This window comes from Typopeltis vanoorti, chromosome 6 (assembly GCF_054136105.1).
Source record: "Typopeltis vanoorti isolate ZY-2024b chromosome 6, IOZ_Tvanoo_1.0, whole genome shotgun sequence".
Lineage (NCBI taxonomy): Eukaryota > Metazoa > Arthropoda > Arachnida > Uropygi > Thelyphonidae > Typopeltis > Typopeltis vanoorti.
In genome coordinates, this window is record NC_143554.1 from 57,430,079 (window position 1) to 57,447,998 (window position 17,920).

Below are 17,920 nucleotides of genomic sequence, written 5' to 3' on the forward strand. Positions count from 1 at the left end.
ACTGATGTGATCTCAAAAAAGGTCAAAACCGGTCTGGGTAGTGACCTTCTCTCATAATGTTGAATAATAATACAGCTCCTAGGAGTTAAGTTCATATTATGGGTAAATATCAAGAATAGTGATTGGAGCTTGCTCCGCCCTTTCTATGAGTTGCCTCAGCTTGCACTACCTTCAAGGGTCTACCTTGAAGGTAGTGCTGCAATATCCAGGTATTTGCTTACGCTTGGAATCGCTGAACTTTATATAATTTCTATATTCGTCATGAAACAGTATGGGATATAATATTCCTTAACTTAAATAAGATATTTACCATATTTTTATGACATTTTAAATGAGTTTTATCTGCATTTTTAATATGTACTATGGTTGTGGGGAGGAGCCGGAACAAATTAATCGATTTTCAATTAAATCTTATGGGGAATCGTGCCTTGGATAACGTCAGTAATCCTGGAACGGATTACCGTCGTTAAACAAGGCACCACTGTATTTTAATAATAAGGTGTGACATCTTTTGGCTACTCATATATGAAAATATGACTCCTGCATTACTTCAACCTTAGTATCACCTCTGGGTCTAGCTCCCACTGATGAGACCTCAATAAAGTTCAAAACCAGTCTGTATAGTGACCCTTCCCATAATGCATAGCATTATACATGTCTGTATTGATATCTGCTTTGCATTATGGTATACTAAGGCAAGTGATGTGAAGTTATTAGTTTCTATATACAAGTTGCCCCAGTACTGAAAATACTTAAGGTGCAAACTTTGTTTTCTTACACTTGGATAAAGGATTAAACCAAGTGTATAATTTGTTGGTATCTTTAATTTATAATTTAAGAGGAAATATTCAGTTGTGTCAGGATGATGCAAAGATGGGAAGAGTAATAGTCAACGAAGATGTAAAGATCCCACATGATGATTTTAGTCTGACAAAAGCAAATGGCTGCCTGTTTGATTTGGCCAATTTATAAAAAAAGTTAATTACTAAGGCAAGGCCTATCATTAAGGTAAAGGCAAGACCTATCATTCACAAAATCATGCTGCCTTAATATTCTGTCTTTTATGACCAATACCTTAACCACCACTCTTAGCTGATTGGCCCATAATTTGAAACTTCTTTCTTGGAACCTCCTTTATGCAGTGGAACTATTTTATCCTATTTCCACTCCCTTGGCACCTTCCCAGAACTAAGCTTTAAGCAGCTTGGTCAGAGGAGGTGTTGATTCTCTTGCACATTCAATTACATCATCAAATTCGTGACATTTACCCTCAATAGGATATTATGATAGTACTACATGACGAACTTACATCATTACTCAATTCCTATCAACAATTTTCTCCAAATCAATCTGTTATCTATCAAGACTTCAACATTATGAGAGCTTACATTTCTGTCTTCTAAGGCACTTTTTACAGTATCATTCCATCTATATCTTGTTTTCCTTTAGGTCTTTTTCTTGCCAACTTAGCAGAGAATGCTTGTTTTGCTAATCTGTCCTTCCATTCTGTTTATGTGATCATACCACTTGAGATTAGCTCCACTAATGTTTATTAACTTTTCATCTTCCTGGGTGCTACCAAGTTCTTTCCTAATATCCTCATTCTTAACATGATATTGCCAATGATGCCATCTGTTCATGCCCCTCTGTGGTCTCTAGACTTTGGTCATTTTATTTCTAACCCAACTCTCAGATCTATAAGTTAAAATTGGTTTGAACACTGTCTTGTATACATCTAATTTAGTGTTTTGACTAACTTTCTCTTATTCCATATAAATTTATTCAGTTCACTTCCTACATACCATCTTTGTTGATTCTGTTGTCTGTTTCCATATTTAATTTACCATCTTCACTAAAAATTGTACTGAAATGTTTTACTTGTTCTATAGGTTCTCCATTTACAATGCAGTTGATATTTTCAATGCTTCTTCCTATTTTCATTGTCTTTGTCTTGTGACTGTGAAAGGATGACATAACATAAATGAGTGTTTGTGGTAGGGAGGTGACAGAAGTAACTGAAATATTTGAGTTACTGAGTGATTCTAATACATACTGGGCTGATATTCCATCTAATCTTATGGCCATGTTTGCATTAACATTCTAGTCTAGTACAGGAATATCTCTACCTGGATGGTATATACTTTCAAAATGGTCACTTAGTAACTCAACTATTTCATTTATTTCTGTCACCTCTCTATCATAAACACTCATTTATGTTATGTCATCCTTTAATAGTCATTCTTCCTTTTACTTTCCAAATAGCAAAAGAATTTTGAGATTTCTGTTGGCCTCTTCAGCTAGCTTCCTCTCATAATCAGCTTTTGGTCTTCCTTTCCATATAAGTCACTCTTCTTGCTTGTGCTTTGTACTGCTTATGGGCATGCTGATCACTATTTTCTTCATATTCTCTCCGCCTTTTGCTTTTTCTGCAACTTCTGTTTAATGATGCTATTCATCCACAACAGTATACATCTGACGCTGCTTGCCTCACCATTGCCCATTCACTAATAACTTCTCTCCTTTCCAAATTCTTTTGCCATCGCAATACTTTAAGCTGACTCCTCAGTTTATCATAATCACCTGCTGTGTAGTTCCATATATATATCCCTTCGTAACATTAAATTCTTCATGTCTGATATTCTTTCAGGTTAAGACCACATGATTTTCTTCCCCAAGTAGAACTGCATAACTGCATTGGTGACTGCTAAGTTCTCTGATGTTATGACCAGATCCAGCACTCTTGAATGTCATATCCCCTTCATTACATGCTGTCTCAAGTAATTATCTGTTAACATATGTTTAAATTCCATTTTTTTCCCCTCCTGCGGCCATTCTTTCTTTCACTCTTTTTCCCATAGTTGAAGTTCCCCATAATAATTACTCAACCTACACTTATTGTTCTGATTCAGTGGTAGACTACTCATCTTCCATATGTGTAGCCCGGGTTCCATTCTAGGTTCGCAGTCATAGCTCTTTGTCTCATCTCACCTCTTTCATACTCTGACAGCAGATTCACAATTTTTACTTTCATATTCACTTATGGCAGCCACTCATCTTCATGCATACCACACTTATTACCTTGCTAGATTATTAGTTCTGGTCAAAATAATCATCTCCTTCACTTTCTCTCTTTGCATCCTTACACACAGGAGAGAGAAACTGAAAGAGATCCTTACTGCATTGTTTGGATCCTTAATCTTGGCCTCCAGGAAAACACAATTTCATCACACTCTCTCTCTCTCTCTCTCCTCAAGCACTCATCGTATCAGGAATCTCCACATAAAATTCCATCCTTATTCTCCCTTTTTCATATTCTTCTTCCTCCTCACCTCTTATAACTTTCTTTTTATCGTCTCTCTCTCTCTCTCTCTCATTTCTCCTTCCTTTCACTTCTGTTCCATAAAATCTGCCAGGCATTTCTCCGCTCATTCTGTCTCACATTTTGTTCCATAGAGAACTCCATGTAAATATGCTATCCCTCTTATCTAGTCATTCTCTTCATTTTCTACTGTTTCATTTTTGCTATCACTTGTACCACATGCACCTCTGCTTGTATCCAACACTTTACTTGCAACAACTTTGCCATGATTCACACTCATATTTTCTCACCTTTTTCACCTGCTATCATTCTTCTTGTTCTCTCTACACTTAGTACTTGCTCCCAAAACACTTCTGATACACATGGCCACCAGTTTCACTTTCCTTCCATACATCTTTCATTCCACGAAGTAAATATATTTTGTATTTTGCACGTGTTGCATTGAACAAAATCAGATATATTGAAATTATCCACCAACATTCTACTTATATCAAAAATAATGACTCTTAAAACCATACCAACAAGCAAATACTCATAAAAATAATAATCCCCCCCCACCCCTAAATTAAATCAGTTATGGCTAATTATTTTCTAAAACAGCTCATCTTTCATCTTTAAAAAAAAAACTGAAAATTAACCCCAAAACTGGATGCTACTAAAGAAGCTCAGGAATGGAGGAAAGAGTATTGTATTGTAAAAGGAATCACAGATGGTAAATATGAAATGAAAACTAATGGTTAAGACTTTCTGAATATGTGGGGTAATTACTTTGAGAGACTCTTAAATGAAACAAGCATTGACAGAATAATGTTAGAAAATATTGAAGTGGAATGCAGTCAGGAGTACTTACAAATAGACTACTCAAAGATACTTCATGTGCAAACTTTGTTTGCATACATTTAGATAAAGGATTAAAACAAGAATATAATTTGTCTTTTGTGATATGACTAAGTTAGAATAATTACTAGATTTTTATTAACAGTTTTCTTCTAAATTAATCTGTTACTAATTAGGTCTCCAATATGGTCAAAATTAACATAGCATTCCAGTCTTCTGAGGCACTTTTAAATGCATCAATCCATGTGGGTTGGGTCTTTTTTTTCCTACTTTCATAGTTTGGTCTTTTTATTGATAATTTTCATGCCAAATCTCCAAGAATCCTGGAGACTTGCATTGAAAACAAAGAGCTAAATTTGATATCTCTGATTCTGATGTCAGATGTATCATCAATATAAGTCACATTATGAACTTAGTACACACACTTGTGTTACCTGATTTTACATTAAGCCACCATCCTGTACTTCTCTGAAGTCTAACCGCTGCCTTTCAACTTTAAATACAGATAATGTATTACTCTATATAATGTTCATTTTCTCCCATATAACTGAAGTGTTATAAGCAGCTTTTCTCTTGATACCTTTTCCCATATTTTTTGCCAGATCTACAAAACTTAAATACAGATTCTTGTTATTTTATCATGATGTCTCCAACTATTTTTTGTATAGCAAAAATGTTATTCTGATTAATGCCTATTTAGCATGAACCCAGCTTGTTATTCTATAAGATTTGTTCCAAAATTTTTCTCAGCCTCTTCTAAAACACACTTGAAATTAACATAATTAATTCTATTATTAAACAATAAATTACACGATAACCACAGTAATTAACTTTAATGAAATGAAAGTACAGATATTTCATACTGAAAATACAGTACATCATCATCAGTGTGTAGAAACAAGTAAATCAAAGGAATACAGGAATACAAGGTAAGTACATTAGTCAGTGGTTTATCAATCAAAAACCGTTTCTGTGTACTAAAAATTAATATTAATAATATTATATTAAAACTAAGTCCACGCGGTTAGCCTAGTGGCCTTGCGCTTCGCAACCATATGCCTGGAGAAGGAGTGTCCTAGGTTCGATTCCCGTCGGTGACATGAGGAGCTGAAGGATCTTCCTCAGCCATAGCCAAGTTAGCCAGTCTTGGGCGTGGACAGCAGGGTTTTTTCCCCCAGTTTATTCTGGGGTTTTTCATCCTGCAAAGCAGGCAAACTGGCCTTTAGAACTTAACACACAGGCCATAGGATATACCGGGGCATAGGGCTGACCACCTTGAGGTCCGATGATCAATGGACCCTCGACACCACAAGGTAAAAGAGGGTATAAAGAAGATGAGATATTAAAACTATTTTTAATGGTTACATAAGATAAAATAATATAAAATCTAATATTATCAAATATAATTAATACAAAAAAAAATCTGTGATTCATCTAAATTTCCAATCAGTCATTGAAAATTCACCCAACCAGGCTTCTGAATTTGTAATGCAGTCAAATAAAACTTTTATACCTCCATATTTGAGCATTTCTGGTTAATTATCATCTACTTTAAGTGGCTTTCCACATTCAGGCTTTTGATAGTTTTTCTAACTAAAATATTGATAAGTACTCCCGACTGCATTCCACTTCAATATTTTCTACCATTATTCTGTCAATGCTTGTTTCATTTAAGTAATTGCGGCAGACAGGAGACAGATCTGGAGTGGGAAGGAAATGTCATCAGGAAGGTGAGACTTTAGATACTTAGGTTCAACAGTGGAAGAAGATGGAGGAGCTGAGAAGGAAGTGGGATGCAGGATACACGCGGGTTGGAGGAACTGGAGGGAGATGGCTGGAGTGTTATGCGATAAGAGGGTGCTGATCAATCTGAAAGGCAAAATCTATAGGACAGTAGTGAGACCAGCTATGACATATGCTATAGAAACTGTGGCTCTGAGGAAAAATAACATCAGCAGGATGGAAATAGCAGAGATGAGAATGCTTAGGTGGATGTGTGGTGTGACCAGAAAGGATCGTCTGAGAAATGACTGTCAGGGGAACAGCAAAAGTTACGAACTTAGGAGCGAAAATACAGGAGGCAAGGTTGAGATGGTTTGGTCATGTGATGAGGAGGGAGGACGAATATGTGGGAAGAAGGGTCATGCAGATGGATGTGCAAGGAAGGCGGAAGCGTGGGCGGCCAAAGAAGAGATGGAGGGAGCTGGTAGAAGAGGACTTGAAGATGAAGAACTTGGATGTGGTGACAGCCCAAGACAGGAAGGTGTGGAGGAGACTCATAACAAACAGTGACCCCTCTTAAGTGGGAGAAGATGCAGAAAAAGAAGAAGACTCTTTGTATATAGAAGTTTTACTTTCATTAGCATCAGTATCCCATAACAGAAAATACACTTCCTTCTTCTGGGCATGTATATTGCTATGCTTCACAGCATGTGTGAAAACCACTATATACAAATAGACTGGTTGTATATACTTTATATCAGAGGCATAGCTAGAGGGGGGTGGTGGAGTGGGCGGTCCATCCCAGGCAGCTTTGAACATTTTTGAACTTTTGCAGTTAATTCTAAAATACAGTCTCGAGAACTCATTTCCAAACAGTGTAATACTACTGCAAATTTTCCTCACAATTGCTATAAGTGTTGCTAGTTGTGAGAGGAGTTTTTTTAAATAAAATTGATTAAGAATTATCTACATTACTATGAAATAGACTTCACCAATGTCATCGATGATTTTGCTAACAGAAAAGCAAGAAATATAACATTTTAGAATATTGAAATAAAGTTTTACTTCAGAAATAAACATAGCGTTTTAATTTATTTTCCTATACGTCGTTTTGACTTTTTGTAGTATTTTTGGTATGTACTGAGAGGGACAGCAAATTCAGAGACTGCCTCAGGTGGCAAAAGCTCTAGCTACACCACTGCTTCATATACAATCTTTGCTTGTATATGCTTATAAAGAATTAAACCAAGAATATAATTTCTTATAATTTGTCCCAGTCCTAAAACTTTCTACAGCTTTCTGTGATTCTGAGTATTTAATAATATGGTGATCACCATTTATCTACTTGATCATAGGAAAAATATGATTTCTGTATTAATTTAACCTGCATCTTTCTAGCTCCACCTCCTACTAATGAGACCTCAGTAAAGGTTGAAACTAGTCTGGGTAATGACCTTTCCGAACATGCATGTGCATATTTCTATATGGGATAGCTTATATTGCTTTGCATTGTGGGATACTACAATTAACAGCTTCTATATATAGTTAGACTAGTTATGAAGATACTTCATACAGAAACTTTTGCATATTCTTGGGAAAGGATTAAAATAAGAATGTAACACCATATATTCTTCATTTATAATATACTTATAACCCAGTAGAGTAGTAAAACTTTCTACAACTGCCATGTATGTCAGTATCCTATACACCCCTAGGGTACAAATCAGGAAGTTGATAATTTGCATTTAAGTTTTTCTTTCCAACCATGCACAATTAATAGATATTGTTTTAAAGTCTTTAGTGTAAGGCACATATTATTTAAGAGCCCATTTACCTCTAGTAGTTTAGAGGTAAATAGACTCATAAGTAATATGTGTCTTACACTAAAGACTTTAAAATAATTTTTTAAAGTGAAAATGGATGACTAGAACTACCAAGCAAGGGGGGAAAGTGGATATGCGGACATCAATGAGACAGTTGAGTGTAAGAATGTATATAATGTACCCGAGCCAGTACCAAGGACAAGAAATCAGAATGGGATAGTTAGAATAATGCATCAAGATAGGGGTAGTATTGTTCATCAAGATATTGTTCCTAATACTCCTAATGCTAGGAGTATTAGGAACAAGAAGGAAGAATTTTTGGCCTTGATTGGCTCTTCCTGGCCACAGGTTATTGGCATTAGTGAAACATGGCTGACGGAAGATGATATAGTTAGTGGGATAGAATGTGTAGGTTATAGTGTGTTTAGGAGGGACAGAGAGAATAAAACAGGGGGGGGGTGTTATTGATGATAGCTGATGAACTGCAGCCAAGGAGAATTGAAGTTGTATTGCAAGATAGTGAAAAGAGCTCATTTGAGGCTATTTGGTGTGAGATTGAGACTGGCAGAACAAAATATACAGTTGGGTGCTGCTATAGACCAGGTAATGGAATGGATGGTGGAGATAGTATGCATAAACAAATTGATGAAATGAGTGGAAGGAGGGTGATTATTATGGGAGATTTCAACTATGGTAACATTGATTGGATGGTATACCAGCACAGGTCTTACATGAAGCGTCTAAAGAATTATCAGTGCCCTTGACCATGTTGTTTAATCTGAGTCTTAGGTCTGGTTTAGTCCCGAAGGTGTGGAAAGAGGGGAAAATAGTTCCACTGCATAAAGGTGGATCCAAGACTACCATTGTAAATTACCAACCGATCAGCATTTCAGGAGTCGTTGTCAAGGTCTTGGAGAAAGTAGTCAAGGGAAAAATACAGGAATGGATTGATGAAAATGAGATACTGTACAGAGGACAGCATGGCTTTGTGAAGGGTAGATCATGCCTCAGTAACTTGCTCAAGTTTTATAACACAGTGACGGCTGAACTGGATAAGGGTAATGGGTTTACAGTGATGCTGCTGGATCTGGCTAAGGCATTTGACAGGATACAGGATTTGACATGGAATTCTAATCCGTAAACTACAACATATGGGAATGGATATAGGGTTGGTGACATGGTGGGTGGTTGATGGAGATATCAGAGAGTAGTTTATTCAGGAGTAGAGTCCAAAAGACGGCCTGTGACTAGTGGTGTGCCGCTGGGTTCTGTTCTTGGACCACTGCTGTTTAATTTGTTCATTAACGATATAGGGAAGGATCTAAGAGAAACAGTTCATTTGTTCACTGTTGATGCAAAGTTGGGTAGGGCAATAAATAATGAATGCAGAAGATGTCAAAATCTTGCAGGATGACTTGGATAGATTGGAGTTCTGGGCTAAGGAGAATGGATGTCAATTTAATGTGACAAAATATGAGGTTTTGCATTTTGGGGTGAAAAGATTAGCAGCATTATACCACTTTGGTGGAACTGTAGTCCAGGAGATTGATGAGGCCAGGGACTTGGGAGTGTTGGTGGATAGGGAGATGAAGTTTAGGGGGCACATTGCAAAAGTGGCTAAATCAGCTCATCAACTCACTTGGTTGTTGAAAAATACTTTGACAAGCAGAGACAAGTAAGTTATTGTACCTCTGTACCGAGCCTTGATAAGACCTCATCTCGACTACTGTGCCCAGATTTGGTCACCTAGGTTTCTTCATGATGGGGAGGAGGTGGAGAGGATCCAGAGGCGAGTGACCAAGATGATAGCATGTCTATGGAATGAACCTTATGAGAACAGGTTGAAGATTTTTATGTTTGCAGAATTTAGTTGATAGGTGGAAAAGGGGAGATATGATTGAGACATTCAAATTGCTAAAGGGTTTCTATAGGATTAATTCAGAGGATATTTTTGAGATCAGAACTGGTGGTGGGAGAAGTAGGGGACACCTATGGAAGCTGGGGAAGAGTGTGGTTAGCAATGGTGTTAGAGCTGGGTTCTTTATTTTTAGAGTGGTAAATGAGTGGAATAAGCTGCCATAGTCTATTGTGGGCGCTATGACCGTGAATGAGTTTAAGGCGAGGTATGGTAGATACTGTGCAACCTCAAAATCTGAAGACTGCATCCAGCAGTCTTCCGGATACAGTGTTCCACTTCTCCTTCATAAATCCCTTAAATGGTTTATTAATGCAGACATTTAAAGGTTGAAGCTGACTAGTTAGATCTCCTGGAATTACACCTAACTGAGTTTTCAATTCCTTCAGTTTATTTTTAACATCATCTGTTCTTTGAGAACAAAATCGATCCCGTATTAGCAGGGCGGGTTTCTTCAACAGTCCGCCAGAGTGCCTAGACCAAATATTATATATCCATAACTGGAATACTAGAATGTATTCCAGTAACTGGAATACATAACTAACATAACTGGAATGCTCTCACACACACTGCAAGGAAGCAAGAAAGAAATTGCATAATTTGGAACAGAGAAAATTTCCAGAAATGAAAGTAATAAAAAACTGAGTATCGACATATAAGACGTACCCTGTTTTTCAGACCTATTTTCAAAGAAAAAAGTACGTCTTATACGCCGCCAAATATGGTGTATTGTGGAAATTTTATTATTCATTCAGATGATTTTTGTATATTTAGAAATAAGCATTCCAGGAGATTTTAAATTTATCACTAGATTTTGTAGACCACCCACGTTATGCAATATTCACCAGGGAGAGATAAAATTTTGTCTGTTCTTGCTATGAGAGGTTTTTAAATAGTTCCATCCTCTTAATTCAATGGGGGTCTTGGAGAGCAATCACAATTAGCCCCATCTGGGTTAACTTAAGGCAGTTAACCCCAGAAGGGGCTAACCACTTGGGCATCAGTCATCTTTGCACTTTAGTTTCAATTTGTCTTTTGGTTGTTCATCTATATGAGATTGGTGAAACTGATGTTCTTTGGCTATATAATAATATAAAAGAACTGAGGCCTTTTCTCTGTCTCTCATGCTATCTATCTGTCTTTCTTTTTCCTAATACTATCAGGCTCTCTTGCACCCCTAACTAGTCTAGGCCTATGATGAGCAACCCTTTACTTTTTCACCTCAATAAAGAGTTCTGTGTTTGGCTCACACTGATGACATCGAGGTTTTCGGCAAGATAAGTACTTTGGTTTTCTTTTGTTTGTTTTTTACTTTGATTTTATTTTACTGGTGCTAGCGGTGGTTTTTGTCCCCACTAGCACTGGTTTGTTTTAAAGTAATTATTAAGATTGCTGGTAGTGCAGTTAATATCTGCATTACTGGATTACTTTTGGTGGTATCACGGCTGCCATTTTATAGTAGCTCAAATACAGCACTTGCTGGTAGTGTAGAATTATTTCTATATCACAGGATTATTTAATTTTCAGTCTTACAACTGAAAGTTTTTTTTTTTTTTCTTCTTACAATCAAACACAGAGGCTTTAGTCTTTTTCCCCATCTGAGATAATGGTACCAATTCCTCTAAGGGTGCGAACTCTAGGAATTAAAATTCCAGAATGTGAAGAAGCAAGACAGGTGACTAAGGTTTTAAAAGAGATAGTCAGTGCTAGTAAGATTTATTCTTTCACCCCGTATGACAGAGGGAAATATTTAATTGTAGTTAAAGATGTGGAAACAAGGGATGAACTATTATAGGGTTTTACTTTCGAAGACAGCACAGTAATTCCTGTAATAGTGGGAAGCCAGGCTAAAACAGTAAAAATCAAAAGATTTTCAATGGAATATATAGAGAACAGTAATGAAATTCTTATACAGACATTTTAGAAATGGGATAAACTTAGTAACTTACAAAAGGGTTTATCAGGTGGAGATCCAAACTGGTTTCCTGGTGAGGTCACCTTCACAGTGGATGTGAAGATGCCCATACCAAATTTGTTCAACATCAGTACACCCTGACTTATGGTAAACTATCCTGGAGTACAAAGGCAGTCCCTACGTTGTCGTTCATGTGATCACTTGGGTAGTAACTGCCCTAAATCTAAATGCTTCAACTGCATCGAGATCAGACATTTCGCTAATGAGTGTCTCAAACCCTGTCAGAAATGTGAAAGTTCTGAACGTCACGTTAATATTTGTCCTTTTAGAATTTTCACTGAAAGAGTGGGAGCACAGGTAGAGCCAATTAGAACATCAGAGAGGCTTTATTCCTGAAGAAAAATTATGTACCAAGAACATGGATGAAGGCTACCTTAATTCTGATACATAAAAGGTAGAAGACTTGACGAACTACTGACCTATCAGTGGTTTACAAAGTGTTTACAAAAGCTTAGCTCATAGACTTTGTGTGACCAGACCTAGCACAACCAAAAGAACAGGCAAGCTTTCAAAGGGGCTTTAATACAATGGACCATATTTGAGTTGTACGGCAGATTACTGAACGGTGTAATGAATATCAATTACTAATATGTCTTGGTTTTATTGACTATGAGAAAGCCTTTGATTCACTTAAAACTTGTGTAATACTTAAAGCATTACAAAACCAACAAGTGGAGGCGCTATACATCAGGACCATCAAATCAGCATATACCAATGCCCCAGCAGAATTCATTTCAACAGAAACATCTCTGCTGTGGAAATACAGAGAGGTATAAGACAGGGTGACACACTATCTCCAAATTTATTCACAGCATGCCTAGAAGAAATATTCAAACTTCTTGATTGGAAAGGGAAAGGTCAGAAGATAAATAGAAGATATTTAAGATATTTATCAATATTACGCTTCGCAGATGACAGTTATCTTTACTTCAACTGCGCATGAATTACAGACTTGTATCCATGAACTCCAAATTGCTAGCAAAACAGCTGGCCTAAAGAACACCCAAGTTATGTTCAATACCTATGTCCAACCAGAAATAATAAAAATCAATAATGAACAAATTAAACAAGAAGATCATTACATATACTTAGGACAACAGATATCAATTGAACAAAATATCATGGACAAAATTAAAAGATGCATGATGCTTGGATTTGAAAGCATTTGGAAAATTATTTTCAATATTCAAAAGCCAACTACTATTGTGCCTGAAGAGATTTTTAACCAGTGTATTCTTCCTATACTGACATATGGCTGTGAAACATGGACACTGAATGCAAAGGAAATTCGAAAATTAAGAACAACACAATTTATTATGGAAAGAAGTATGCTTGGTATCACAAGACTCTATTACAAAAGGAATACATGGATAAGAAACCAAACCAAAATCTCTGACATCATTGGAAGAGTGAAACATCTGAAGTGGCAATGGGCTGGGCATGTTGCTCTAAGACAAGATCAATGATGGACAAAAGAAGTACTATATTGGATTCCATGAGAAGAAAAATGACCATGATGCTGACCTAAATCATGGTGGGTTGATGATATCACCAGATTTGCAGGACTGACATGGGAAAGGAGAGCCATGGACAGACAGTTTTGGAGTAATCTTGGAAAGGCCTTCATCCAGCAGATCAACAATGGCTGATGATGATATCAGAGAGTCATGATGAAAAGTTCCCAGATCTTCCAATTCAGTCTAGTAAAGACAGGGCTTTTAAACAAACTACATTTGGTAAAATCACAAAAAGCTCGCAACCAAATCAACTAGAAATTAGCCATAAAATTCCAGATCTGAAGGTGCCACTTTCCCAGTCAAATATAGATGGAACAACATCAGTCAAAATTACCAATAATGAATCTGGTGTAATAGCTGAACAGATACAAGATGAAATGCAAAATCATGAAACTGTTTTAAAGGAGAAACTGGAGAAGAAACAGCAAAGCAAGTAAGACAACTGAAAGAGCTTAATATACAGATAAGGTCATCAAAAAGGAAATATGAATTAATTAAGATTGCTGGTAAGATGAATGCTGGTAAAAAAAAAATTGAGAATAAACAAAAAAAAATTAAAAAGAAAAGGAACTATGTCTAAAAGAAAAAGACGTAATAAAAGATGTAAAGATGGAGAAGGTTGCAGATCATCAAATGAAAACTCTTCAGGCTCAGAAGAATTTATGGACTATGAAGAACCATATAATGTTAATAAAGGGAAAATGAGAGATACAATTAAAGAAATATAATAAAGTTTATCGATTCAGCGTTTTCTCAGTACAATTATCATCTTCATGAAAATAAAATAACTAGCTTCCAAATCAAGAATGATAGGCATGAAATTGAAATAACAGAAAGCAACTGTAAAAAACCGGAAAACAGTTTACAAGAAGCAGGCTACACAATTGCGCCTTCATAGGTTGAAGACCTCATCAGGTTCATCAAAAATTTAGAAGCTAAAGACTTACCAGTGATACTTCATTAATCATATCATCTCATTTCTGCATTGCCTCATTAAATATACGAGGATTCTGCAAGCAAATTAAACAAGAAACTATATGGAAACTTATGCTATGCCATAATATCAGGTTTTTGTTTCTCCAAGAAACATACTTCTGCAGATATAAGAACTTTAACAGATAGATATCCACTTCTTTCTTATTGGATCTTTGGAAGATTTAACAGGTCTTAGGAGTTTTTTTTCTTGTCCCCTCCCCCTCCTTGGATCATTGTGTAATATCCAAAGGATGCAGGAGGGAGAATCTTGACAATAGACTGGAAATACTGTGGATGTGTAATAAGGTTTATAAATGTTTATACTCCCTCCATTGAAACAATTAGATGAAAATTCTTCCATGAATTGGAGCTATATTTATACAGTGCCCACTGCATCATAGCAGCTGGAGACTGGAATTGTATTGAAAACCCCATATTAGACAAAATAGGAGGATACCCAGGAGTGGAAAAGTGGGATATGCACAGTTAAAAACATGTCTCGACAATGTTCAACTACTAGACATATGGATGATTCACAATCCTAATCTCCATGCTTGCACATACACAAATCAAAGTATTGGTACCTCTCTTGATTGAATTTATATCTCTTCTTTCCTTATAAGTAGGATAATTCAAATAAAACATCTTGACATCAACATGTCAGATCATAATCCAGTTCTACTTAAGTTCCACTGCATGAAACAAGTAGAATAAGCTCTGGACCATGACATTCTTTCCATTAAAAAAGGTAAAATTTGGTATAAAAAAATCTTGAATCTCTTTTGCTGCAAACTTCCACAGTTTGGTACTTCCACATAAAACTTCCACAGTTTTATTTCATAACTTATTGAAGTTCCAAGGATACCCTAACAGGAGAAATGTTGCTTGGAGAATTGCATATGGCCACCTTCTAGTCAATACCATCAAATAGAGGTACTTTAACATTGGAGCAAACAAAGTTTGCACCTGAAAGTATCTTCAGGACTGGGGTAAGGTAGTACAACACTGGGCAACTCTTTGCAAAGGTGGAGCAAGCTAACATCACTCCTATCTCAGTATCTCTCATAATGCAAAACACATCTCCTTGCGGATATGTATAATGTTATGCATTAAGGGAAGGGCCACTACCCAGACTAGTTTCGGCCTTTATTGAGGTCTCTTCAGTGGGATCCAGGCCCGAGTGGAGATACCAGACAGAAGCATTAGCTAGGTCATCTCTACCTATAGGAGTTGCCAAACGGTGTGCCACCTTTTTATTAAATTACTCTGGATTTAGAGAAAAATGTTTAAACTAAATTTATTTTAGTCTAACCAAGTGAAAAATAAACTTTTAACATTTGAGATTCAATCTGTGACATCTGTTACTGATTGGAAGCAGTAGAACATGCATTCTACAGCTGCCCTCTTGCCCTGTGTATTGGAACAGATTATGTAATGTGTTGGGCATTCCATTACATTTTGGATGATTTAATTCATTAAATGGTATTTTAATAAATTAAAATACCATTTATGGAAGGTTAGAAAGAAAGATGGATTTGAAAACCAGCAATATGACATTCAAATGCTTTATATATTGTATTGTGGAAACTTTATTGTTCAATCAGATGATTTTTGTATTTAGAAAGAAGCATTCCAGGAGATATCAAATTTTTGGCTAGGTGGTGTAGACTACCTAGCCAAAAAAAGTATGCTTATCTACCCCTGGTGAATATTATGTAATATTCACCAGGGGAGATAAAGTTCTGTCTATTTTTGCTATAAGAGGTTTTTTTAAATGGATCTATCTTATTAAATCAATCTGGTCTTATGGTCAATTGCAGGTATGACTGGAGAGCAATCGCAGGCAGAGAAGGCCAACTGAAGGCAATTAACTGGGTATCAGTCATCTTTGAGCTTTAGTTTCAATTCATCTTTTGGATGTTCATCAATATGAGATTGGTTTAAAATGAAAACTGATAGCCTTTGGCTGTATGATGATATAGATGAGCTGAGGCCTTTTCTCTATCTCTCATACTATGTGTCTTTTCTTTCTCCTAATACTATCAAGCTCTCTTGCACCCCTTTAGTTTTTCAACTTAATAAGGGTCAAAACTGATCTGGGTACTGACCCTTCCCATAATGCATAGCTTATACATGCCCATCAGGATATGTGCTTTGCATTATGGGATACTAAGGCAATTGATGCAAAGTCATCAGGCTGTATATACAAGTAGCCCTGTCGTGAAATGACTTCGCATGCAAACTTTGTTTGCTTACACTTGGATAAAGGATGAAACCAAGAATATAATTTCTTGGCATTTTTAATATAAATAACAAACTACTGAAAAGCCTTAACAAAATCTGCATAGGTACAAAAGCTAGTTAAATAAAAAATTATAGCAAACTTTCCACTACGAGAAACAATTTATGTGGTCCTTATAAATTTGCTGTAGTGAGAATCAATCTATATGTGCACATATTTAGATGCTATTTAAGTGAAAATCCCCCCCCCCCTTTTTTTTTTTTTTTGTGAGACAGTAATGTAATTGTTGATGACTTTTAGTACATTTTGCAGCACATGTTAATTTAAATCACCAAGTCAATATATATTATAAGTTAATAAAATCCTAAAGATTCAGCACATATCTTATGATACATAGCAGATTTCCTTCTTGCAGGGAGTTTGGAATCATTGAACCGCCTTGTATAGAGAGTAAGATTATAATTAAATATGGTTATATTTATAAAAATAAAATGAAAATGAGATTTATAGCAGGCTTATGCTACCTCTGTTAAGAGTGATAATTATTTAAACACTGTTAATTATAGTTTCATTGCTGTACATTTTGTAAATGTTTATTTTTAGCAACCTCAGGTTGTACCAACAGTGAGGTGCAGGCAAAATCATTTGAGAAGTTATCAGTATCCACATCTCCTAATCGCTCTAATGAAGGCTTCACTACTTTTAATCTTAGTCCAGGCCTCTTGAGTGTTCCCAGAACTCCGAAGGCGACAACTACTTCTGATGAGCATGGTGATTCAACTTTTACCTAATAAATAATAATAATTTGGATTTAATTTATTTTGTGTAGTAATAAAGTAATTGTTTAGTTATTACTTTATTACTTTGTTAAAAACAAACAAACTAATAACTGTTATATTAGAGAATCAGTGCTAAATATTTAATGATAAAAATGCTTAGAACATTTGTAGAATACTACATGTGCTTATAATGAGTGGTTCTTTTTATTGGTTAAAACATGTAAGAGGAAACTGAAGGCATTGCACTTATATGGATCCTTAGACACTGATTAATGCTTATGTCTTTTTTAGCTTCAAGGAAGAAACATACATCTGGTGGTAATAGTTAAATAAATTTTTATTAAACTATTACCAACATTTCATCTTAGTCTCTAAAGCTTTTTCATAGGTACAGAATATGATATGCACATGCATGCAGACATACAGGAAGGTAAACACTGAATGGATTTAAAATGTAATAATCCTAATGTCCGAACTGCGATTCAGTGAGTGCAGTGAGGAGGATCCTAATCTCTCAGCTGATGGCCTCAAGATGATAGTCAAATTTACTTAGATTAGGTGAATGCTGTAGAGCTGTGGCAGATTCTAAAAATAGTCTCTCATATTTGTAGAGAGGATCTTTTGGTGGCCAACAGGTAATCGTAGCCTGTTTCTGGCAAGTCAATCTGAATATTATACCTTTTCAGAGCATGTAAGTTTTTTTTTTCTTGGGGTTGTCCCAGGTTTAAGGAATGATAATGGAATATTTGTGATCTGGGTTTTTGGATAGGATTTGGTTTGTTGAAAATAATGTAGTTTGTTGATTTTTTGGGGTGG

General features: G+C 36.0%; 1 protein-coding gene across 3 annotated transcripts in view; it reads left to right on the forward strand.

Moving 5' to 3' along the window:
- Gcn5 (Gcn5 acetyltransferase) overlaps nt 1-17,920 on the forward strand; it is a 470,342-nt gene that overhangs the window by 224,592 nt on the left and 227,830 nt on the right. For all 3 annotated transcript variants that reach the window (XM_090394171.1, XM_090394172.1, XM_090394173.1), the window contains exon 10: nt 16,929-17,096. In XM_090394171.1, coding sequence (XP_090250297.1) covers nt 16,929-17,096 — 168 coding nt within the window. The remainder of the gene's footprint in view (nt 1-16,928; nt 17,097-17,920) is intronic.